Here is a 27,186-nt window from a genome sequence, read left to right on the forward strand (position 1 = left end):
CAAGCGATCTCGGCTCACCGCAACCTCCGCCTCCTGGGTTCAGGCAATTCTCCTGCCTCAGCCTCCTGAGTAGCTGAGATTACAGGCACGTGCCACCATGCCCAGCTAATGTTTTGTATTTTTAGTAGAGACGGGGTTTCACCATGTTGACCAGGATGGTCTCGATCTCTTGACCTCGTGATCCACCCGCCTCGGCCTCCCAAAGTGCTGGGATTACAGGCTTGAGCCACCGCGCCCGGCCAATATTTTTGTTTTTAATTATAAGATCCATATAACAAAATGTGCTACTGTATCTGTCCAGTGTACAGTGCAGTGGCATCAACTTCATTCATAATGTTGTACAACCATCATCACTACCCGTTTCCATTTTTTTATCACCTCAAAACTCTGTACCCATTACCAAATAACTTCTGTTCTCCCCTTCTGCTAGCCCCAATAACCTCTAATCTAGTCTCTATGTACTGCCTGTCTCTATGAATTTGCCTATTCTCTATACTTCCTGTAAGTGGAATTGCATAATATTTGCTTTGTGTCTGCCTGCTAGTATCTCTGAACATAGTGTCCTCGGGTTCATCCATGTTGTAGCATGTATCAAAATTTATTACTTTTTATGGCCGACTAAGATTCTATTATAAATATCTGTTGATGGATACTTGGATTGTTTCCAGTTTTTGTCTATTGTGAATAATGCTGCTGTGAGTGTTCATTTACAAGTTCTCTGTTTAAGTCCCTATTTTCAATTGCTTTTGGTGAATAATATGTACCTAGGAGTGGAATTTCTGGGTCATAAGGTAATTCTCTGTTTAACTTTTTTATATTTTGCTTATTTAGGCAGCATGCAGTAGCTCATACCTATAATCCCAGCACTTTAGGAGGCTGAGGCGGGTGGATCACCTGAGGTCAGGAGTTTGAGATCAGGCTGGCGAACATGGTGAAACCCTGTGTCTACTTAATATACAAAAAAATTAGCTGGGCATGGTTGTGGGCTCCTGTAATCCCAGCTACTCGGGACACTGAGGCAGGAGAATTGCTTGAATCCAGGAGGCGGAGGTTGCAGTGAGCCAAGATTACGCCACTGCACTTCAGCCTTAGTGACAGAGCGAGACTCTGCCTCCAAAAATAAATAAATATTTGCTTATTTAATTAGTTTTTTGTTTGTTTTGTTTTTGGAGACAGGGTCTCTGTCACCCAGGCAGAAGTGCAGTGGCGCAATCATAGCCCACTGCAATCTTGGCCTCGTGGGCTCAAACAGCCCTCCTGCCTCTGCCTCCTGAGTAGATGGGACTGCAGGCACACATGTACATGTCTGGTGTATTTAACTTTTTGAGGAACTACGAAACTATTATCCACAGTGGCTGTACATTTACATTCCTACCACAAATATATGAGGGTTCCAATTTCTTCACATCTTCTCCAACACTTGTTTTTTATTTTTTATACCATTCCTAATAGGTGTGAAGTGATATCTCATCGTGATTTCTATTTGTATTTCCCTAATGACTGATGTTGAGTGTCTTCATGTCCTTCTTGGACATTCCTATATCTTTTTTGGAGAAACATTTAATGAAATTCTTTTTCCATTTTTAATTGGGTGGTTTTTCATTTTCATTTTTAATTGGGTTTTTTGAGTTGTAGGAGTTCTTTAAAAATTCCAGATATTAAGTCCTTATCAGATATATAATTTTCAAATACTTTCTTGCATTCTGTTGGTTTCCTTTTTATTATCTTGTTCTATCTTTGGGTTTAGTTTGCTTTTCTTTTTCATTTTCCTTAGGGATACAGTTAGGTTATTAATTTAAGATCCATCTTTAAAAAATCTAGTTGTTTACAGGTATAAATTTCCTTCAGAGTACTGCTTTCACTGGATCTGATAAGTTTTGCTATATTGTGTTTCCATTTTCACTTGCCTAAAGATATTTTCTAATTTTTCTCTATTTCTTCTTAGACCCATTGATTGTGTGCTGTTTGATTTTTACATATTTGTGAGTTTTCTAATTTGGCTTCTGTTATTGATATTTAGGTTTATTCCATTGGAGTCAGAGAGGACACTTTGTATACTAGTAATATTTTAAAATGTTTTAAGAATTGTTTTGTGGCCTACCATATGGCCAGTCTTGGAGAATGTTTCATCTGCACTCTGGAAGAATATATATTTTCCTATTGTTGAGTGGAGTGTTCTTTATATGTATGTTAGGTCTAATTGGTTTGTAGTGTTGTTCAAGTCCTATTTTTGTATTGATTTTTCTGTCTGGTTGACCTATCCATTATTGAAAATGAGATATTTAAGTCTCAAACTATTGTAGAACTTTCTACAACTATTTTATTCAACTGTATTGTAGAATTGTTTGTTTTTACTTTCAATTCTGTGTGTTTTTGCTTTATAAATTTTGTGGGTCTGTCGTTAGGTGCATATATATTTATAATTGTTATATCACATTGATAGATTGAGTCTCCTTCATCAGTGTGTAATGTCCTTCTTTGTCTCTTATAACCTTTTTTCTCTGTCTCTCTTGCACCCAGCCATTTTTTTTTCAGGCTAAAGTGCAGTTGCACAATCATAGTTCACTGTAACCTTGAACTTCTGGGCTCAGGAGCTCCTGCAGCCTCAGCCTTCCAGTAGCTAGGACTACTGGTGTGCGCCATCACACTGGCTAACTAAAAAAAAAATTTTTTTGTAGAAATGGTGTCTTGCTGTATTTCCCAGGCCCTCTTGTAACCTTTTTTGACTTACAGTATTTTGTTTGATACTGATATACTCATCCCAGTTCTCTTTGGTTTCCTTAAGCTCTTTGATCACATCTAAGACACTTGATTTCAACTTTTTGACCATCAAATCTAATGGACTTTCTTAGGGACAATTTCTGTCAACTTTTTTCTTCCTTTGAATGGGCTTTCTTATTCTTTGTATGCTTTGAGGACGTGTGTATGTGTGTGCGCGTGTGTGTGTGTGCGCGCGCATGCACGCGCAACACATACGCACTTGTGTGTGCATGTGTGTGTGAGAAAACCAGACCATTTGATACTGTGATGTGCTAACTTCCGAAATAAGATTTTCCCCCTCCCTTAGCATTTGCTGTTCTTGATTGTTGAAGGCTGGAGTCATTCATTTAGGCACTTTTTCAAACTGTTTTATGTAGTGACTATATTTGTTGTTGTCTGAGGTCACTGAAGCCTCTATTACTTAGGTTTGTGTTTAGCCAGTGTTTTAATACAGATTTCCTTGAATGCCAAAAGTATTTTCTTTTTACATTACCTTTATCTTTTCAGCATTCTCTTGGTTGTTATAAATATTTGGCTGTTTTTCAGAGTTCCAATAAAGTTGGTTCTGACACTTCCTGCTTATTTTTGATGCTTTTGTGGAGACACAGGTGTTTGGAGCTGTCTACTCTGTCATTTTGCTGACATCACTCTCTCATGCTTGGCTTTTTCGTGACCTAAGAAGGCCACTGTGGCTGAAGCAAGGGGGTGAGCAAGAGAGAAAATGCCAGAGATGAGGGCAGAGAGCTGGTTCAGGTGGTAGTACAGTGCTGTGCTTACAAGTCATAGTAAGGATTTCAGTTTTTAATGTGAGTGAGTTGAAGAGTCATTGGAGGGTTGTGAGCAGAGGAGTGGCCTGAAATAACTTGCATTTTAATGAGATCACTCTCACAGCTGTTTTGAAATAGGGCAAGGTAAATAGCAGGCTGTTAGTTTCCAATCAAGTGTCCAAGATGAGAAGTCAAGTAGTTTGTTTAGGTATATGGGTCTAGATTTAAGGTAGAGATATATAATTAATAGATATAAGTTTGGGAATTGCCAATATAGAGATTTTATTTAAAGCCTTGAGATTGGATGAAATCACCTTGGAAGTGAGTATATTTAGAAAAGAGAAGAGGTTGGGGTCCTCCAACATTTGTACATTGAAATCTGTAAAAAGAGAATGAGAATGAACACTCAGAAAAGTAGGAGAGAAACCAAGTGAATATCATATATAACAATTAAATAAAGGTAAGCGTTTCAAGGAGGACTTCATGATAATTACAGCAAATGCTGCTGATAGGTAATGTTAGATGAGGAGTGAAAAATAACCCTTGAATTTAGTTATGTGAAGGTTCCATATGCCCTCAGGTCAGTTTGGTGAGATGATGGGAATAAAACTAAATTTCAAGAGAGAATGGCAACAAATAAATTGAAGACAGATTTCTCAAGTTTTGTTGTAAAGAGGAATAAAGAAGGGGGAGGAAATTGAAAGGATAATAAATGGGATCAAGAGAGGAGATATTTGAAGAAGAGAGAAATAACATCTTGTTTGTGGACTGATGAGAATGGGACAAATTGATGACTCAGGAGAGAGAAGAAAGAATTACTGGGGAAGAAAGTATCTGGGTTTCCTAATTTTTTTTATATAAAGTAAGAATTCTAGATATCCTAAATTTAAATTTTCAAATTTCACTAATATTTTACTAATATTTTCTGAGCTGTGACATTCTAAAGCTGACTCTTCCTCAAACCAAACATCACTATTATTACTGATTATAAAAACAACATCTTACTTTTATGTGGAAAACATTTAATATGCATTGTATCACTTAATCATTGTATCAAGTGTGTAGGATAGGCAGAGGGTTTTTTGTTGATTCTTTAGTTTTTATATTTCTTCAGGTCCCTAATAATAAGGAGCTTTGTGGATGATACTGTGCATCTTCTAGAGAAGTGGTCCTCAACCCTTTTTGCACCAGGGACTGGTTTCGTGGATAGGGGTAGAGAGGTTGGGGGATAGATTCGGGGAGATGATTTCAGGATGAAACTGTTCCACCTCAGGCATTAATTAGATTGTTATAAGGGAGCACAACCTAGATCACTTACATGTGCAGTTCACAATGGGGTTTGCGCTGCTTTAAGAAGCTAATGCTGCCACTGATGTGACAGGAGGCTGAGCTCGGGTAGTAATGCTGGCCAGCCTGCGGCTCGCTTCCTGCAGTGCAGCCTCGTTCTTAATAGGCCACGCACTCCGCAGCCTGAGATTTTGGGACCCCTGTTATAGAGTTATCGTTTGTGAGAGTCAGTAAAAATCATTTCAGTTGGTTTTCGAAGTTTTTTTTTTGATTTTAAAAGTGATTTTATTAAATATCAAGGAGATACATAACATTTTGGTAAATATGTACAGTGTAAGTAATAATTAAAGAATTTTAAAACTTCACCAAATATCACTACTAAGTTTTAAATTTTCATTGATTAAAATGATCACAATAGCTTACTCCGGCTCAGGGGAAAAAAAAAAAAAAAGAATTTTTTCTTGAGTCATTTAAAAATATGTCTATTCTAGAGTTACTTATTTTCAAATTTTTTCAGAGCATAATTTTTACTTACATTGCTAGCTTATTTTAACATTGTCCTAAGTTTCAAAGTTGTATTTTCTTTGAGAAGACACAGACTTCCACTGTAACTTAAATCATCCAAAGTAACTTCATCTACTTAATTTTTTCAGAGAAAAATCTACCTTGCAAATACTTGTCAAGTAAAATTAGTTGGTCATTAAGTTTAATAAAATTATTTTATTTTATTATTTTATTTTTTTAAAACAGTGTCTCACTCTCTTGCCTAGACTGGAGTCCAGTGGCACAATTATGGCTCACTGCAGCCTCAACTTCTCAGGCTCAAGCAGTCCTCCCACCTCAGCCTCCCAGGTAGCTGAGACTACAGGTACACACCACCATGACTGGGTAGTTTTTAAATTTTTTTTTGACATGGGTGTCACACTTGTTTTCTGGGCTAGTCTCAAACTCCTGGGCCCAAGCGATCCTCCTTATCTAAAAGATATAACAGAAAATTGGAAGTTTCAAAATAATTTTACTCATACAATTTTATTCTTAAAGTAGCTTTATTGAGATATAGTTCAGATGCCATACAATTCATCCATCTAAGTTATATTTAGTGACTTTTAGCATATTCAGAGTTGTTTGTCCATCGCCATAACCAATTTTAGAACATTTTCATTACCCCCAAAGGAAATCCCATAACCTGTTGCTAGCACTTACCAATCACTAGTCCTTCTACCCACTCATTATGCCACCAGCTCTAGTTGACCACTTTTTTCTCTATATATATATTCTTGCCTACTTTTGATATTTCATATAAATTGAATCATATAATATGTGGTTTTTTTGCGACTGACCTCTTTCTCTTAGCATAATGTTTTCAAAGTTCATCTATGTTGTAGCATAAATATATCAGTACTTAATTTCTTTTTATTGTTTTTCTTTTTTTTTTCTAGCATTCTGATGCTTCATGACATGTCATTATTTAGAGCAATAATGAATATTGACCTGTTTTGGATTAGTTGATGATCTTCAGAAATGATCCAATTGTATCTACTATAGAGAAGCTGAATATACTCCATCTGGAGTGAACAGCCAGATTGTTACAGAATTTTCAAGATGACAGATCCAATGATGGACTTTTTTGATGATGCCAATCTTTTTGGTGAGACCTTAGAAGGTTTGTCAGATGATGCATTTGTACAACCAGGACCTGTTTCACTAGTTGATGAATTGAATTTGGGTGCAGAATTTGAACCGTTGCACATAGATTCACTGAACCATGTTCAAGGCACTCCAACACATCAGAAGATGACTGATTTTGAACAGTTAAATCAATTTGATTCAATGAAATTTCACCACGTTAATCAATCTTTTGGTAGCCCAGCTGAACATGTGTTATCTCCACACTCTCAGTTTAATTGTTCTCCAATCCACCCCCAAAACCAACCCAATGGTTTATTTCCAGATGTATCAGATGGCAGTCCAATGTGGGGCCATCAGACAGCTACTAGCATTTCAAATCAAAATGGATCTCCTTTTCACCAACAAGGACATTCACACACTATGCATCAAAGTAAAAGCTTTGTGGCACACCATGACTTTGCCTTATTTCAGGCCAATGAACAACAAACCCAGTGCACTTCACTACGCTCACAGCAAAACAGAAATAATCTCAACCCAGGGCAGAATTCTCTTAGCCAGTCTAAAAATTTTATGAATGTTTCTGGTCCACATAGAGTCAACGTTAACCACCCACCACAAATGACTAATGCATCTAATTCACAACAGTCTCTTTCAATGCAGCAATTTTCTCAATCGTCGAATCCTTCAGTACACTTCCTCAAGTGTAGCAATCATCAAGAAGGAAATTTTAATGGACCTTCCCCAAATATGACTTCTTGTTCTGTCAGTAATTCACAGCAGTTTTCTTCACATTATTCCTTTTCCAGTAATCATATATCACCAAACAGTCTACTTCAGTCCTCTGCAGTTCTTGCACCTAATCATACAAATCAGACTTTATCTGATTTTCCTGGAACTAATTCCTTTTCACCTCATAGAGGAATCAAGCAAGAATCTACTCAGCATATCCTAAACCCCAATACATCATTGAATTCAAATAATTTCCAAATGTTGCATTCGTCACATCCTCAGGGTAATTATAGCAATTCAAAATTATCTCCTGTGCACATGAACTTCCCAGATCCTGTTGACTCAGGAACTCCAATGGGCCATTTCAGTGATCATGTAGAAACTAATGGCTTTTCATCTTTAGAAGAGAATTTACTTCATCAAGTGGAATCTCAAACTGAGCCATTCACAGGACTTGACCCCGAGGACCTCCTTCAGGAGGGTCTTCTTCCTCACTTTGATGAGTCAACATTTGGACAAGAAAATTCAAGTCACATTTTAGATCATGACCTTGATCGGCAGTTTACTTCACATCTTGTAACACGGCCTTCTGATATGGCTCAGACTCAGTTGCAAAGTCAGGCTCGGAGTTGGCATTCATCGTTTTCTAATCATCAGCATTTACATGACAGAAATCGCCTTTGTTTACAGCGACAGGTATGTAACTCTTTGCCTTTATTTTGGAGGTTTGGGGATAGGGTGGACTGTTAGTCATTGGGTTAATTTTATATGAAACATAGTCAAGATTTCTGAAGCTTAGTAATCGTATTAAGTGACCATACATATTTTGATATGTTTACATTGTTTTAGAAGTCTTATTGAAAGTGATTCACTGATGTGCTCAAAGTAATAGATTAACTTCTATATTTAGAAAATTATAAGGTTAAAGCCTTCTTTTGTAATGTTTATGAATACCTTTAAGAGAAAGTTATTTTATCAAAAACAACTTAATCATAATTACAAGGGAGAAAACAGACTGGGAATTTTTTATTGCAAATACAGTGGGCATTGAGTTCATATTCCTATAAAAAACTTTATAAATTGATTAGCAAACTTTTAAGATCTCAGTTGATAATTAAAGCATATAAGCTGAAATTCACAAAAAGGAAATTAAATTAGTAAACAAAACCTGAATAATATGCAGCTTTAATAATAAAAAATCAATTTAGAGTGTGATTTTATTTTTAACCTATTAGAAAAATATTTTAAATCTTAATGCTTACTGTTGGCAAATTTATGGTTAAATTGGTACTTACATGGCTTTGTTAATTGATACAAATATTTTGAAAACAATTTGATACTACATTAAAAAGTATAAAAATTCTCCATTATGATAACCCAAACATAGCAGAAGTGATGTACTCAAAGATATTTATCTTAATATACTTACACGGGACAACTGAAAAAAGCATAGCTCATTATTGTAATCATATTAGATAGACTGTAGGCACTAAAAAGATATTGAACACTGGCATTGAGAATATGTTAATGATGGGGAAAGAGCAGAATTCAAAATTAAGGTCACAATAAAGAAAGGTTAAGAGTGTGGCCTCTGATACCAGACTACCTGGTTTAGAATCGTGGGTCCTGTTACTAGTTGGATGACTTTGACTTAGATAATTTCTGTGCATCTCTTTTTCCTCATGTTTAAAATGTGAAATAATAGGATCCAGTTAATAGGACCTTGGAAAGGACTAATAGATTTATAATATGTAAACATGCTTAGACTATGCCTAGCACATAGTAAGAAATTAATAAATTGTTTTTGTTTTATTGAGACAGGGTCTCACTCTGTCACCCAGATTGGAGTGCAGTGGCACCATCGGGCTCACTGCAGCCTCAACTTCTCTGGGCTCAGGTCATCCTTTTGCCTCAGCCTCCTGGGTAGTTGGGACTATAGGCACATGCAACCATGCCCGGTTAATTTTTGTATTTTTTGTAGAGATGTGGTCTTGCCATGTTGCCCAGGCTAATCTCGAGCTTCTGGACTCAACCAATCTACTTGCCTTGGCCTCCCAAAGTTCTGGGATTATAGATGTGAGACACTCTGCCCAGTCTGTTTTTGTTAATTATACTTTTTTTTCATAGTAGTATGAAAATACATATATGGGCTATGTTAGCTTATGCCTGTAATCCCAGCACTTTGGGAGGTTGAGGTGGGAGGACTGTTTGAGGCCAGGAATTCCAGACCAGCCTGGGCAGTATAATGATACTCTATCTCTACAATAAATACATTTTTTTAAAAATTAGCCAGGTATAATGGCACACTCCTGTAGTCCCAGCTACTGAAGAGGCTGAGGTGAGCAGATAGCTTGATCCCAGGAGTTCCAGGCTGAGATAAGCCATGATTACACCACTGCCAGTCTAGGCATTAGAATCAGACCTTGTCTCTAAGGAAAAAAAGAAAATGCATATTTTAAAAAATATCAGAAGAAAATAGGTTTAGGGTAGTGCAATTAAACTTTTCTTTCTTTTCTACAATGTTATCATGAACATATTACTTTTATAATAAAAAATTAATGTAATATTTTATATTTTTAAAAATTCTCTGGTTAAATTAATTCATAAAATATTTAAATACGTTAGTTACCTGTGAGATTCAGTGGGCAATGAAATATACTATAGTTCTTGAAATTAAATATGTAGGGATCAGTTTTTCATTTTAAAGCCTTGAAGTATTTGAAAAAGATAAAATCTTTGTCTTTCCCATTGGATTGACTTTAGTTTTATTTCTTTTTTTCTTTTTTGAGAAGGAGTCTCACTCTGTCTCCCAGACTGGAGTTGCACTGACACAATTTTGGCTCACTACAACCTCTGCCTCCTAGGTTCAAGTGATTCTCCTGCCTCAACCTCCTGAATAACTGGGATTATAGGCGTGTGCCACCACACCCAGCTAATTTTTGTATTTTTAGTAGAGATGGGATTTCAGTGTGTTGGCCAGGCTGGTCTCTGGTCTCAAACTCCTGAACTCAGGTGATCCACCCACCTCGGCCTCCCAAAGTGCTGGCATTACAGGTGTGAGCCGTTGTGTCTGGCTACTTTAGTTCTATTTCAGAACACTATTTCAGCACAGTTTTTGAAATGTCTAGAGAGATGTAGAAATGTTTAAAAGACACAAACCCTTCATCTCCCCTTTTTTTGTGACATGAGTTGAATATTGTGATTTTGCTCCCTCTACTGGAGGAAGATCAAGCATCTCAGAAGGACCCTGGGAAAACTCTCCACTGAACTTAGGTGCATCTATCTACTTTGTATATAAATTTCTGACTAGTTTGTCCAATCATTTTGTCCAGTGTATACTTGAAATTATGAGAGCTTATGATTTCTTTTTAAAAATTTATTTTTCTAAGTCATGTCGTCATTTTGATTCATGTTTTGTTATTTTGTAATTAATGCATTTCTAAACATGCTTCCCTCGCTTTAAAAAGTAGTAAGGACTCCTTTTTTTTTTTTTTTTTTTTTAAGACAGGGTTTCACCATGTTGGTCAGGCTGGTCTTGAACTCCCAACCTCAGGTGATCCGCCCACCTTGGCCTCCAAAGTGCTTGGATTACAGGTGTGAGCCACCACACCCAGTCCATAAGGACTCGTTTTTATAGATTCAGAATGAATGGAGGGTAGTTATAAATAACTAAAGTAGTCTCTAATGCTAGCATATAGATAGAGAGCACTCCATCTAAGAGAAATTATTTTCAGACCCACCTTAAGCAATCTAACTTGTTCTTTTTTTCACATGTCCAAAAACTGATTAAGGGCAGTTTGGGATACTTTTTTGACTTATTGAAAGTCTATTCTCAGTCAGGCATGGTGGCTCACACCTGTAATCCCAGCACTTTGGGAGGCTGAGGCGGGTAGATTACCTGAGGCCAGGAGTTTTGAGACCAGCCTGGCCAACATGGTGAAACCCTGTCTCTACTTAAAATACAAAAATTAGCTGGGCATGGTGGCACACGCCTGTAATCCCAGCAACTTCGGAGGCCGAAGTGGGTGAATCAGTTGAACCTGGGAGGCAGAGATTGCAGTGAGCTGAGATCCCACCATTGCACTGCAGCCTGGGCAACAGAGCAAGACTCCGTCACAAAAAAGAAAAAAATAAGAAGAAGAAAGTCTGTTCTCAACCAGACACCATGGTTTATGCCTGTAATCCCAAAATTTTGGGAGAGTGAGACAGGAGGATGACCTGAGCCCAGGATTTTGAGGCTGCAGTGAGCTATGATTGTGTTGCTGCACTTACCGGCCTGCGTAATAGTGAGAACCTGTCTCAAAAAACAAAAAACCTCTGTTCTCAAGCTTCCTATTACTTCTTAGTTTAAAAAATGATATTTGAGATTTCTTGTTTGAAAGAGTAAAAAGGAGAGAGAGAGTGGTAGAGAGGATTATTGTGATTGTTATTGTATGTTGCATATTAGTGTTATATGTATTGAATTACAGGTCACACATCCTAAATATGTGAAATGCAGATGACTTAATATGTGGAATTGATGACAAATTTTGACAGAGCATAGACTTTTTTTGCCTATGTAATTTTTGTCATGTTCTGTATAGTTATGGTATGCATAGCTGAAAGGTTCTATTAAGGAGTTCTTATTATGCCTATGGTTCTATGAAAGGAAATTTTTTTCTGGGTTCTTTATTGGGCTTCTTTAACGCTGTTAATTGTAGTAATTTCATTTTAGACTAAATTAACATCACTACATATGTATGGAAGTTAGCAGATTTAAAAATAATGAAGTGGCATTTTTTTTAATTTATGAAAAATAATTCTTTTTCATAGAGCCAAAACAAGATATTCTTTACTGTTTAAAAAACCATGGATGACACTCTATAAAGTGAGAATGTTGAATATTTAAAGAATATTTCTAAGCCTTGCTTTTTTTCTTTTTTCTTTTTGAGATGGTCTCACTCTGTCACCCTGGCTGGAGTGCAGTGGTAGAGTTCAGTTTACTGCAATCTCTGCCTCCTGGGCTTAAGCGATCTTCCTGCCTCAGCTTCCCAAGTAGCTGGCACCACAGGCATGCGCCACCATGCCCCACTAATTTCTGTATTTTTTGTAGACATGGGGTTTTGCCTTGTTGCCCACGCTGGTCTCGAACTCCTGTGCTCAAGTGATCCTCCCTCTTCAGCCTCCTAAAATGCTGGGATTACAGGAGTGAGCCACTGTACCTGGCCTAGCCTCTTTTTTTTAATTCCCCAACTATAGAGGGGTGATTATAGATATCATTTCAAATATCTCAGAGTACCCTGAAGTCTGTGTCAATTGTTAACAACAGTGAATATTGCTGAGTTGACTCTAGAAATTTCACTGTTTAGAAAAGAGAGAGGAGCCAAGACCCAGCGGGAAGAGGAGCCAGAGGGAAATGGAGAATAGGGAGGTTGTTGGGAGGAGGAAGAATAAAGAAAAAAATCAAGAAGCTACAATAAGTTATTTCCAAATGAAAGTATATACAAGGCATAACATAGGGAAAATACTAGCTTATCATCTCTAATTTTTAGAACAAAGGAATTTTGAGAGAATAATACTCTGAACTTTTTATTGCTCTTGTGACAAATATTTTCTGCTGTCTTTATAACAGAATCTTTAGTTTTCAACTTATTTGTAAAGTGGAAATAACATGGAGCACTATGTGATCTCTCAATGTTTGTAAATTAAGTTTACTGCAAGAATTCTGTAGAAGCGAAACATGAGGGATGGCAGAACTGGCATTCAAAACAGGAAATAGAATTTTAAGAGGTACTCATACATAATGTTTTATTGTTTTTTTTTTTTTTTTTTTTTTTTTTTTTTGGGTAGGGGACAGGGTCTCACTCTGTCACCCAAACTGGAGTACGGTGGGGCGTGATCATGGCTCATTGCAGCCTCCATCTCCTGGGGTCAAGCAGTCCTTCTGCCTTAGCCTCCACTATAGTGCACCTCTAAGCCTGGCTAAATTTTTTTATTTTTTGTGGAGACAGGGTCTCACTGTGTTACCCAGGTGGGACTCAAACTCCAGCAATCCTCCCCACTCAGCCCACCAAGGTGCCTGATAAATGTAATAAATTGTTGTTATAAAAAAAATTGGTCCACATCACAATGTGAAGAATAAGTCATTTGCAATATTATTACCGAAAGATTATCACTGTTGATGTTTTGTTACATAAGTTTCCAGCGAGAGCTCTTGTCTGTCCTTTTTCCCTTTCCCATATACATATTTTTGAATTTTTTTTGGTGGGGGAATGGGAGTGTTGCTGCTGTTGCCCAGGCTGGAGTGCAATGGCATGTTCTTGGCTCACCACAACCTCCACCTCCCTGGTTCAAGTGATTTTTGTGCCTCGGCCTCCCAAGTAGCTGGGATTACAGGCATGCGCCACCATGCCCAGCTAATTTGTATTTTTATTAGTGAAGGGGTTTCTCCATTTTGTTCAGACTGGTCTCGAACTGCTGATCTCAGGTGATCCGCCCGCCTCAGCCTCCCAAAGTGCTAAGATTACAGGCGTGAGCCACTGTGCCCAGCTGGTAGTTTTGAATTTTTAAGAAACAAAATTGAGATTATATGGTTTATACTTTCTGGCAAATTGCTTTTTAACCTTCCAGTTAACATGTTGCATACATTTTTCATGGCATTATTTTTCTAAAAATGATTTTGAGTGGCTGAATAGTTTGTAATGGTTTAGCAACCATTGTAAGGTTGCTAAAGTACCGTATAAAAGTAAGGTTATGACTGAGATCTGGAAAAATCTGAATGAAGGTGATTAAAATATCTTCATATTTTTATTGCATATATTACCGCAATAATTGAATTTAAAGTAGATGCATAGTAATAAAAAATTTAATGGGTAAGACATAGCATATACACTGTGCCAAGCACTGTTCTGCATACTTAACATTTGTTATCACATTGATCTATCACAACCATCCTTTTATTTGGATATGATTTTTTTCCCTTCAATTTACATGGTTGGAAACTGAGATACAGATAAGTTAAATAATAAACCCTAAGTCACACAGCCAGTCAGTCAGTGACCATACTGGATTCAAACTAAATTTAACTCCATTATTTCTGGTCTTAACAACTTTCACTTTACTTAAAAGTGTATTGATATGTTGTAATATTTAACAATAATTACTAAATGATTTCTTCCCTCTTCTGCCATTCAAAAATTAATTTATTGAGGAAAAAGCTGGCTTTAGAATCTATAAGTGGCCAAGACCATGCCTCTCATGTTTTCTGGCTATATTCACAATAATTTATCTATTAGCAGAGGAAAAGTCAATGCCAAAAGAAGACAAACAAAAAAAAACTCAACTAGGCTAGGCATGGTGGCTCACGCCTGTAATCCCAGCACCTTGAGAGATAGAGGCAAGAGGATCACTTGAAGTCAGGAGTTCAAGACCAGCCTGAGAAACCATAGCGAGATCCTCACTCTACAATTTTTTTTTCTTTTTTTTGTTTTTGTTTTTGTTTTGTTTTGTTTTGTTTTGTTTTGAGACCGAGTTTCACTCTTGTTACCCAGGCTGGAGTGCAATGGTGCGATCTCGGCTCACCGCAACCTCCGCCTCCTGGATTCAGGCAATTCTCCTGCCTCAGCCTCCTGAGTAGCTGGGATTACAGGCACGCGCCACCATGCCCAGCTAATGTTTTTTGTATTTTTAGTAGAGACGGGGTTTCACCTTGTTGACCAGGATGGTCTCTATCTCTTGACCTCGTGATCCACCCGCCTCGGCCTCCCAAAGTGCTGGGATTATAGGCTTGAGCCACCGCACCCGGCCACAATTTTTTTTTTTTAACTGAGAGTGCTGCTGTGCACCTGTAGTCCTAGCTACTCAGGAGGCAGAGGCAGGAGGATCACCTGCGCCCAGGAGGTTGAGGCTGCAGTGAGGCATGATTGTGCCACTGCACTCTAGCCTGGGTGATAGAGCAAGACCCTGTCTCAAAATAAACAGACAAACAAAAAACTAAAATAGATATTGCTTCTAAAAGTATTCTTTTGTTTGTTCATTTGTTTAAAGACAGGCTGGAGTGCGATGGTGCAATCTCAGCTCACTGCAACCTCTACCTTCCAGGTTCAGGCAGTTCTTGTGACTCAGCCTCCCAGGTAGCTAGGATTACAGGCATGCACTACCACACCTGGCCAATTTTTTGTAATTTTAGTAGAGACAGGGTTTCGCCATGTTGCCCAGGCTGATCTTGAACTTCTGGTCTCAAGTTATCTGCCTGCCTCAGCCTCTCAAAGTGCTGGGATTACAGGGGTGAACCACCATACCCAGCCGTGTTCTGATGTATTTTGTAAGATGATAGCAACAAATGCCCTAAAGGTAAATCCAGTAATTATCTTCAAATATTTTGAAGGACTTCAGAGGTCATTATTAGGCCTTATAAGTGGAAGTCACAGAAGAGCAGATTGTCATTTAATTTAAGGAAGAGGTTTGAAATAAAGCCGTTCACTGAAAGCAGAGAGATGGACTAGTTTAGATATGTCACAGAAAGAATTTCTATATTGGGTGGAAAATGGACTAAATTGACAGGTTATTTCAACTCTTAAGATTCTATGGTTGTAATTTTAGGTTTCATTATAGGATATAACATTCATACTGCCTATTTAGCTTCCGAGTGGCAATTACAAAAGATGAAGAAAGATAAACACATGTGACACGTCCTCCACTATCCAATTATGTCAGGGGATTATTTGTTACAGATAAGTAAATTTTCCAGATAGTTAGAATACATTTTAGCAAGCATCAAAAACTTTAATTACATGGATCTTTTCATCTTTCCCCCCAGCAGGTAACGGTGATGGTGGTAGAATGCTCTGTTAGAACAAGATGAAAATAATGTTAAAGGGAGATCTCATATGTTTACATTTTTTAGTTATTCTTAATAACTTCAAGAATTACCCTAACTTAAGAAAGACTGTATTGAAACACATTAGATATTTGAAAATCATCTTAAGCAGAGTTAATTTTATATATATATTAGTTATTATAAAATAGAGGAAAAAGGAAAACCTGTATAAAACTAAAGCAAAGGATTTGCTGTAATTTGCTCGCACATAAGCTCTTTGCTATTTTTTTCCCTAAGGTACTTTAGTTATAGCATGCTGTTTTTTTAAATAATACCTTTTCCTAAGTCAAAAAAGCATCAAATATATGCACAATTAAAAAATTTGTCACTCTACTTTTGCCCTAGGGTCAAAGAAGAAAAATGACTTATAAAATATTTAGATTGTCTCCTTGAATAATTACAATTTTTATAAGGTAACATCTCTCTATTTATCAGAGTTTGTTTAAATCTTTATGCAATTGGAATGGTATTACTTATAAAAGTTACAAAATTTCTAATTGTCTGGCTAAGCCAAAGCATAAAAAAGAAATTCTGTCTAGGAATTTCAGTTGCTTTTTCACTTAAAGTGAACTAGTTACTGGTTTTGTTATTTCTGTCAGATCTTCTAAATTAAAATATTCTATTTTAACTAGGAAATTATAGAATGTTAGCTACTTCTGAAACATCTTAATTATTAAACTATGTAGTATATTGTAGAAGAGTTAAGCTTTGTACTGCCTGCCAGGAATCAGAGTAACAGAAATTCCAGTTGTTAACATTAGCTGTAAGGCTTATTGACCTCTAGCATGCATACTTAAGGGTGAAAGGTGAATAGGAAGTAAATTCCAGGAGTGTGGAAAACCCAGCTATTGGTGAGAATTTTGTGAATTAATGCAGCATATGAAGAATGTGAAACTGGAGCCAAATTTCAAAGTAGGTCTCACAAAATTTTGTTGTATTTAGGAAGTACATTCCCAAATACCTTAGGACTACCCAGTCATTTACCATTATTGATATATTAAATTTAAAATAATTTGTTAGGACCTAAAGACTCATCAGATTTGTTCCTGTTATTGTAACATTAATACAAAGCTATTTTGAAATACTGAAGTATGGATGACAAGATTTCTCTCTTTGGATAGTTGGACTGAAATGATTTTAAATTTAGGAAATGTTTTTTAATACAATATGGTGTGGATATAGTAAGGAAGCATGGACTGGTTTCTTGTTAAATAAGATCTGGTCATTTGCTTTGGTCAACTGTGCAAATAATATCTTGCACATTTACTATGCAAGGAATACCTTACAAATTATGGAAAGAGGATAATCTTTGAGATATGTTTTTCCTACATAAATATGTTTGTATGCCTGAAAATAGTACAGGTTTACATTGACCATTTATGGATTCATAGAATTTTTGACCTGGACATGGTTTTACTCTTTCTCATATGCAAAGAGTAAACAGGGTTGGTTAGATCATGACTTGCTTGCTGTCCCATACCTAGTTAGCATGTTCCTTTCATAGATTAAACAGTGTAGCGTTTAAGGGTGATCAGAAATGACAACAGTACCCACACTATGGACAGACACATATTTAATGGGCCATATTATACAATACAATTATACCTGGTTGTCTTTTATTATTGAGAAATAATTTTTAGTTTTGTAGGTATCAATTTTAATGTGTAAATTTTTAATCTTTGTCTTTAGTGTTTAAAAATGTAGCTTTACTGTATCTTGTCAAATGTAGGTATAAATTGTATATACATGTGAATGACTGATTATAAATAACATCTGTGTTTTAGAAATGTTGCTTTTTTAGCAATTCTATTTGTTCAGTATTTACTAGATGTCTGCCATATGTAAGAAACTATGCAGGGCACTGAGGTTGCAGAGATGATTAAAAGAAAATTGTCCTACTTTCCCATTGTTCTATATTATAATTTCTTATTTCTGATTCATTTTCAGTTGACAGTGGTTTCTAGCACTTTCTCTTAGCGCTCTAGCTTAGTAATTTGTAATGAGTGATTTACAAACAAAAATTAATTTTCATTCTACTTAAAGAAGGTGTTCCTCTAAGCTTCTAGCTTAGCTCTTTGTTTCATGGCATTTGACAATCTGTAATTATTTGATTCTTCAAATACGTATTATATACATGATATAATGTGTATCATATATATGTATCATATATAGCTATCTAAGATCTATTTGCTTTTGTAAATGACAGTGCCAGGAAAGTGGACCCTTCTCTTTTTAGCTTCTAATCTACCTAAATGTATTACAAATTATTGCAAAACTCTTACAAAAATGTGCTATGGGATTCAACTTTTATGAGTTTTTTGTCAAAAAAAGGATTATTGGCCACTTAGATAGATATTCTTAGAAGATTATATTGTTAGATACATTTCCTAGGATTTTTTTTCCTAAATACATTAAATGAAAGTAAGATTTTAGAAATAATTATTTTAAATAATATGGGAAACATTGAGTATAATTAGAAGTAGAAATAGTAATAACATTTGCATGAATATTTATTTATTCATTTTGAGGCAGGAGTCTTGCTCCGTCACCCAGGCTGGAGTGCAGTGGTGCAATCTTGGCTCACTGGAACCTCTGCCTCTCGGGTTCAAGCGATTCTCCTGTCTCAGTCTCCCAAGTAGCTGGGACTAGAGGTGCCTGCCACCACACCCAGCTAACTTTTGTATTTTTATTAGAGATGAGGTTTCACCTTGTTGGTCAGGCTGGTCTCTAACTCCTGACCTCAGGTGATCCACCTGCCTCAGCCTCCCAAAGTGTTGGGATTAAAGGCGTGAGCCACCGTGCCCGGCCTGCATGAAATTTTTAAAATTGGTTTTACTCACATTATTTGAGTTTTTTAGTAGTACATTGGGATATATGTATGTTAATATAAAAGTTGGTATTTCATGGAATTTACAGACGAAATATTTGAGATGTTGAGAGGTAACCTGTTAGGTAAGATAGCTACTAATTGTTTAGTAGAAACTTGACTCTAAGTTTATTATGTATTCTACAGTACTTAGCTGCCTTTTACTCACAGCAGCAAAAACAGCAAACATTCAAAGAGCACCTGTTATGTATCAGGTTGGTGCAAAAGTAATTCTGATTTTTGCCATTACTTTCATTGGCAAAAACCTCAATAACTTTTGCACCAACCTATCAGGTATTGGGCTAAGTACTAAAAGTACAAATATAAAGAGACTATTTTAGGGAGATTGGGGGGCAGAAAGGGTCTGGCTCTGTCGCCCAGGCTGGAGTACAGTGGTGCAATCACAGCTCACTGTAGCCTTGAACTCCTGGGTTCAAGAGATCTTCCTACCTCAGCCTCCTGAGTAGCTAGAACTGCAGGCTTGGGCTACCACACCCAGCTAATTTTAAAATTTTTAAATTAATCTCAGCACTTTGGGAGGCTAAGTGGACAGAACACTTGAGCTCAAGAATTTGAGACCAGCCTGGGCCTAATGGTGAAACCCTGTTTCTACTAAAAATAGAAAAATTAGCTGGGCGTGGTGGTGCATGCCTATAGTCCCAATTACTTGGGAGGCTGAGGTGGGAGGATCGCTTGAGCATAGGAGGTCAAGGCCACAGTGACCTGATGTCATGCCCTGCACTCCAGCATAAGCAACAGATGAGACCCTGTCTCAAAAAATATAAATAAATAAAATAAAATTTTTTGTAGAGATGGGTCTCACTGTGTTGTCCAGGACAGTCTTGAACCCCTGGCCTCAAGCAGCCCCCCCTCACCTTGACCTCCCAAAGTGCTGGAATTGCAAATATGAGCCATGACTCCTGGCTAAAAGAAGCCTTTAAGGCTATATTTCAACTGGTATTTTTGTTATTTTACAAGAAAAAGGATAGCTCCAAGTCAGCTTAAACAGTATTTGAAATGTCAGTATTATGAATTTCTTTAAAATATCTGTATTGAAAGTCTCATTTTTTCCCCTAACCTTTTACTTTAAAAAAAATTCAACTTATGGGAAAGGTGAAAGAATAGTACCCTTTACATAGATTCACTAATTGTTCGTTATTTTGCCACATTTGCTTTCTCTCACTGTTTTTATTTCTAATTTTTCTTTGGCTGAACAATTTGATGGTATGTTGCAGACATCATAGACACGTTGCCCCTAAATATTTTAACATGACTCTACTTAGAACTGGTACATTCGCCTCCATGAATATAATGCTTTTACCACAACCAATAAATCTAAAATAAAATAACATCATATACTATAGAGTCCGAATTCAAAATGTTTAACCTGTCCCAGTAGTAGTCTTTAGGGAAATATTTGGTTTAAATTCCAAGACCCAATCAAAGGTCAGGCATTGCATTTAGTTGTTATGTCTCTTTAATCTCCTTTAACCTAATACAAGTTACCCCTGCCCTTTCTGTTGTTCCTTCCTAACGTGATATTTTTTTTTTAAGTACAACTACAAGCCAATTGTCTATATTTGTTTGGTTATTTATAATTCAGGTTAAGCAACTTTTTGTGTGTGAGAATGCAGTATAGATGCTATCTATTGGATCACATTAAGACATACAATGTTAGTTTGTCCCATTATTGGTGATGCTTAATTTTATCACTTAGTAAAGGTAGCTTTTCACTTTTGTAATTAATCACAGGGATTTTTCTATAAAAGAGTTAGAGTCATGGATTTGTAAAAAATCGTTTTTTGTTTTTTTTTTTTTGAGACGGAGTTTCACTCTTGTTACCCAGGCTGGAGTGCAATGGCGCGATCTCGGCTCACCGCAACCTCCACCTCCTGGGTTCGGGCAATTCTCCTGCCTCAGCCTCCTGAGTAGCTGAGATTACAGGCACACGCCACCATGTCCAGCTAATATTTTGTATTTTTAGTAGAGATGGGGTTTCACCATGTTGACCAGGATGGTTTTGATCTCTTGACCTCGTGATCCACCCACCTCGGCCTCCCACAGTGCTGGGATTACAGGCTTGAGCCGCTGTGCCAGGCAGAAAATCGGTTTTAAAAATCAGTGCATTAAAATCAATATGCTATAATGTGTCATAAAAATGTGTTTGTAAAAATGTGTTATAAAAATTAATATGTTAAAAATCAATGATATAACACATTGCCATCATTATTCTTTTTGAATATTTGGCCAGAGGAAGTCCAGTCAAGCCAACTCTGTGCTCTTTTAACATGTCCTCATTAATATGTAAGTACTTCTGGTGCAAGAACTTTGTAATTACCCTGCCTTAGACCTGGAATGTGCCTTTTCTTCCAGGAGCTGATTTGCTTTTTGATTGACCTTGTAAAATGCCACAGCATCTTGGAGTACCATTATTTTGTAATTTCGTGTGTGTGTGTGTGTGTGTGTGTGTGTGTGTGTGTGTGTGTGTGTGTGTGTGTGTGTGTGTTTTGGAAGCTTGTGGTTATATGAACAAACTCCAGAAATTCTAATTGAATTTCACGAGTGCCTTGTTAACATCTCTGAATTTGTTTAGGCCCTTACTTGGTATTTTATTTAAGTTAAACTCATACTGAACAAGGCAGTTTAAGCTTGTTTTTTTTTTTTAAGTTGTATACAAATTTTTGAGAACATACTATGTGCTAAGCACTGATATTCTAAGACAGCTTTGTCAATAAGACATTATTGATGAATTCAGAAAATTTTTGGAATACTTACAATTATAATAATGCAAAAAAAGCATTTGCTTTTTTGCAACTTATGAAGTAAGACCCATATAACAAATATGCATAATAAAAGGTAGTCCCAATGCATGAACCTCCAAAATAATGTGTATTAAGGCAGCAGTATAGACACAGACAATATATATAATAATAATTTAAAATGTTGGTAGATACTAAAATATCAGGTGTACCTTGCTTTGTAAGATCCTTTTGTGTTTCTCCTTTGAAGATTGGTAATATTTTAAATCTATTAATAAAACAATTTAGTTGAAGTTTCTATTGACTGCCTAGTGTATGAAAAGAGATAGACATATGACAGCTATAAAAGTAATACAGGTCCACTGAAAGTATTCAGAAAACAGTTTAGAAAGCACAAAGGACCAGGTACAGTGGCTCATGCCTATAATACTAGCACTCTGGGAGGCCAAGGTAGGTGGATCACTTGAGCTGAGGAGTTCGAGACCAGCCTGGGCAAAATGGCAAAACCCTATCTCTACAAAAGCTACCAAAAAATTTACCCAGGTGTGGTGGTACATACCTGTAGTCCCAGATGCTCAGGAGACTGAGTTGGGAGGATTGCTTAAGCCCAGGAGATGGAGGTTGCAGGTGACAGAGTGAGATCCTGTCTCAAAACAGACAAAAACACACACACACATCCTTCATCCTATTAACTAGAAATAACCACTTTTTATATTTTGGGGATATAATGCTTTTAGTTTTATATCCCAGAGCCATTTACCTGTTTGATTTCTATATCAAATTTTCAGCTTTATGGAGGTATAATTGACATATTAAACAGATCATATTTAAAGTATAGAATCTGGTAAATTTTGACATACGTATATACCGGTGAAATTAATCTCAATGAAAATATAGAACATACTCATTGCCCTCAAAATTTCCCTACTGCCTCATTGTAATTCTTCCTTCCGTTTCCTCCTCCCCACACCCAGACAACCACTGATCTGATTTCTGTGACTATATGTCCATATTCTGGAATATATATATAAATGAATTCATATAGTTTGTATGGCTTCCTTTACTTGACACGGTTATTTTGAGGTTCACTCAGTCATTGGAAGTAAAATAATTCATTCCCTTTTATTGTTAAAATAATATTCTATTATATGGATCTACTATAATTTGTTCATTCACCTGATGATGGATATGATTTCCAGTTTCGGGTTATTTTGAATGAAGATACTATGAACACTTTTTTGTAGTCTTGTGAAGACATATATTTTATTTCCATTGGGTAAATACTTGGCAATGGCTAGGTTTTTAATGGTTTATATTTAACTTTTTACAAAACCAGGAAAATACTTTTCTAAAGTGATTGTACCGTTTTACATTTCCTCTAACAATATCTATGAGTTGCATTCACTCCACATCTTTGTCAGCGCTTGATCTGATACGGTCAGTGTTTTTAATTTTAGCCATTCTGTTAGGCGGATGGTAGTATCTGATAATGGTTTTAATTTGTATTTCCTTAATGATTCATGATATTGAACACTTTTTTCATGTGCTTATTGCTATTCATATATATCCTTTGGTGAAGTTTCTGTTTAAATTTTTTGCCCACTTAAAAAATTGGGTTGTTTGACTTGTTATTGTGTTGTAATATTCTAGTTATCAGATGTATATTTTGCAGATATATTTTCTCCCAGTCTGTGGGTTTTTTTTTTTTCTTAACAGTGTGTTTTGAAGGGCAAAAGTTGTTAATTTTGATGAAGTCTAGTCCATTACTTCTTTTTAAAAATACTATAGTTGCATTTTGTTGAATATTTAAGAAATATATGCCTGCTCCAAGGTCAATGAAGATTTTCTCTTATGTTTTCATGTAGAAGTTCTGTGCTTTTCTTACATGTTTATACAGTTCACCATTGAAGCTATTCAGAAATTTTCTTGGTGGGAATATTTTTAATTATAAATTTAATTTCTTTAATAGGTGTAGGTCTCCTTAGGTTATCTTTTTGAGTGAGCTTTTGGTACTTTGTGCTTTTCAAGGTATTTTTCTCATTTAAGTTGTTAAATTTATCAGTGTAATGTTTTTCATAACATTTCCAACCTTTCAGTATCTGAACAATTAGTTATGTACATTTCTGATAATGGTAATTAGTGTCTTCCTTTTTTCTAATAAGTATGGCTATAGGTTTACCAATTTTATGAAATTTCATTGATTTTTCTCATTTTTCTGCTTTATAGTTCACTGATTTCTGTTATCTTCATTATTTTGTTCTTTTGGTTACTTTGGGTTTAATTTACTTAATTTGTTATTTTTTAATGTGGAAGCTGACATCATTAAGGTCTTTCTTCATCTTCTGTTATAGGCATTTGATGCTATCCATTTGCCAGTAAGGGTTGTTTTAACTACATCCCACAGATTTGTATTACGTTTTATTTATTTTTATTCAGTTATTCAAGATAGTTTTGAATTCCTACTTTAAGTTTTGAATTCCCCCTTTAATTTCTTCTTTGACCCATGGATTATTTAGAAATGTGTTATTTAGTCTGGGCAACATGGCAAAATCCAGTCTCTACAAAAAATACAAAAATTAGCTGGGCTTGGTGGTGTGCACCTGTAGTTCCAGCTCCTCAGGAGGCTGAGGTGGGAGGATTGTTTAAGCCCAGGATGTTGAGGCTGCAGTGAACCAAGATCATGCCACTACAGACTGCAGTCCAGTCTAGTTAATGAAGTGAAACCCTGTCTCAAAAAAAAAAAAAAAGAAATGTGTTATTTAATTTATATTTGTTTTCTAGATACCTTTCTTAATTCCATTGTAATCAGTACATAATCTGTATGTTTTAAATTTGTTTACAGTTATTTAAACTTGTTTCTTTTGTATGTTTTACATTTGTTTACATTTATTTAGACTTGTTTCTATAGCTTCTATTAATGACTTTACCTATATTCTTTGCTCTGTTACCTACTTTGATATTAATGTAGTCATTTCTGTTTTGTTTATATTAATGTGGCATATCTTTTTCTATACTTGTACATTTAACCTATTTATGTATTAATTAATTTATTTTTAAGACAAATTCTCACTTTGTCACCCAGGCTGGAGTGGTGGCTCGATCATGACTCACTGCAGCTTCAATGTCTGGGGCTCAAGCAATTCTCCCACCTCAGCCTCCCAAGTAGTTGGGACCAGAGACACATGCCACCATGCCTAGAAATTTTGTTTCATTTTTTGTAGAGATACAGTCTTACTTTGTTGCCTAGGATTGTTTTGAATTCATTTGCTTATCTGACAATGTTTGAATAAATGCCAGATGTGAATTTCACCTTCTTGAGTAAAGGGAAATTTTGCATTCCTCTAAATATTCTTGAGTTTTGTTCTGGGATGCAGTTAAGTACTTGGAAATCATTTTGTCCCACGCCTGTAATCCCAGCACTTTGGGAGGCCGAGACGGGCGATCACTAGGTCAAGAGATCGAGACCATCCTGGCCAACAAAAGTAAAACCCCGTCTCTACGAAAAATACAAAAAAATTAGCTGGGCGTGGTGCCTGTAGTCCCAGCTACTCGGGAGGCTGAGGCAGGTGAATTGCTTGAACGCGGGAGGCGGAGGTTGCAGTGAGCCGAGACTGCGCCACTGCACTCCAGCCTGGCGCCTGTCGGCAGAGCGAGACTCTGTCTCAAAAAAAAAAATAAAAGAAAATAAAATAATAAAATACGCTTTTAAGCTTTTTTAGCCTGGAGCAGCACAATCTTTTGTATAGGGCTAATTTTACTCCCCTACCGACACAATAGCCTTATGAGTTCTCTACCTAATGAAAGTTTTTTATTGTGGCTAATGTGAGCATGCTGATTTTTTTCTGGGTTTTGAGTAGTCTCTTCACAGACAATTGCGGGTCACTACTCATCTAGAACCTCTAAAGGGGGCCCTCTGAAGATCTCTGGAGGTCTTTGCGGAACACTCTCCTCTCTGGAACTTTGCCTTATAAACCAGTTACCTTGGGTTCTTGGTTTCAAGTTCTGTCTCCAACTCAGGTAGCCTGCCAAATTTCACCTGGCTTCCTATACCCTGTTCTGTTCTGCAGTTTGCAGTAAGCTGGGGCAATAGTAGGTCTTAGTTGACTTGTCTCCTTTCTCTTAGGGATTGCTGTCCTGGGCCGTCTGATGTACAATATCTAAAAACTATTGTTTCATATGATTTTGCCTTGTTTTTCAGTTGTTTCAACCATAAGAGTAAATCCAGTCTCTAATACTCCATCTTGGCCCTAATCATAAGACATAACATCATTTTAATGACTGCGTAACATTTCACAATGAGGAAGTGCCATAATTTAATTATTACTTTATTCTTCTTTGACAGTATGATAAACATCTCTATAGATACATTGTTGTAGATAACCGTGATTAAATTCCTAGAAAATAAGGCAAATGTACATTTTCAAGCTTTGATATGAATTGACAAGTTTCCCTTTGAAGATTTGTACAAAGCCATAACTGCTTTTGAGCAATTATACTCAAGTTCATGGCTTTACATATATTTTCTCATTTAATCTTCACAATAACTCTGTGAGTTAGATCTTATCTACTGTGTTTTGTTTTTTGTTTTTTTTTGAGATGGAGACTCATTCTGTCACCCAGGCTGGAGTGGAGTGCAGTGGCGCAATCTCAGCTCACTGCAGCCTCCACCTCATGGGTTCAAGTGATTCTCTTGCCTTAGCCTCCTGAGTAGCTGGGATTACAGTCATCTGCCACCATGCCCGGCTAATTTTTATACTTTTAGTAGAGACAGGGTTTCATTATGTTGGTCAGGCTGGTCTCAAACTCCTGACCTCAGGTGATCCGCCCACCTCAGCCTCCCAAAGTGCTGGGATTATAGGCGTGAGCCACTTCATCGGCCTTATCTACCGTTTTTACAGATAGATAAGGACATGAAGCATAGGATGGTTAAATGGCTTGCTCAGAGTCAGAGATAGTGCCAAAGCAAGGATTCAAGGATAGGAAGCAGGTCTCTGGGGCCCATACTACCATCTATCAGCTTAGAATATGGGAATGTTGAAGCTGGAAGGAACCTACAACCATGTATCAGTTTTCTACTGCTGTTATAATAAATTATCACAAACTTAGGTGTCTTAGAACAACACATACTTACTATCTTACAGTTCTGGAGATCAGAAGTCTCAACTGGATCTCACTGATCTAAAATCAAGATGTCAGAAGGGCTGCAGTTTTTTCTAGAAGTTCTATGGGAGAATCCGTTTTCTTTGCCAGTTTATAAAGGCTGCCTGCACTCTGTGGCTTGTAGCACCATTCTGTCTTTAAAGCCAGCAGTGGCTGGTCAAGTCTTTTTCACATTGTATCATCCTAAGTTTTGTCTTTTTTTTTTTTTTTTTTTTTTTTGCCTCTTTCTGCCACTTATAAGGACCCTAGTTATTACCTCAGGCCTACATGGATAATTTACGATAATTTCCCAGCTCAGCTTGATTAACAACCTTAATTCAGTCTGCAACTTGAATTCCCTTTTGCATATTACCTAAAATATTCACAGGTTCT

At 36.6% G+C, this 27,186-nt stretch overlaps 1 protein-coding gene across 7 annotated transcripts in view; it reads left to right on the plus strand.

Annotated features, from left to right (window-relative positions):
- Nucleotides 1-27,186, plus strand: part of CHD9 (chromodomain helicase DNA binding protein 9) — a 265,800-nt gene that overhangs the window by 89,761 nt on the left and 148,853 nt on the right. For 6 of the 7 annotated variants that reach the window (XR_004261956.1, XM_032255720.1, XM_032255723.1 and 3 more), the window contains exon 2: nt 6,254-7,868. Coding sequence is in view for 5 of the 7 variants with exons in the window: in XM_032255720.1 (XP_032111611.1) it covers nt 6,417-7,868 (1,452 nt within the window). In the remaining 2 variants the exon portion in view is untranslated. Of the gene's footprint in view, nt 1-6,253; nt 7,869-27,186 lie in introns of those variants that run through there. The other variant, XM_032255727.1, reaches the window with a different exon arrangement.

The sequence above is a fragment of the Sapajus apella genome, unplaced genomic scaffold, assembly GCF_009761245.1.
Source record: "Sapajus apella isolate SASKATOON/1434 unplaced genomic scaffold, GSC_monkey_1.0 scaffold90, whole genome shotgun sequence".
NCBI lineage: Eukaryota > Metazoa > Chordata > Mammalia > Primates > Cebidae > Sapajus > Sapajus apella.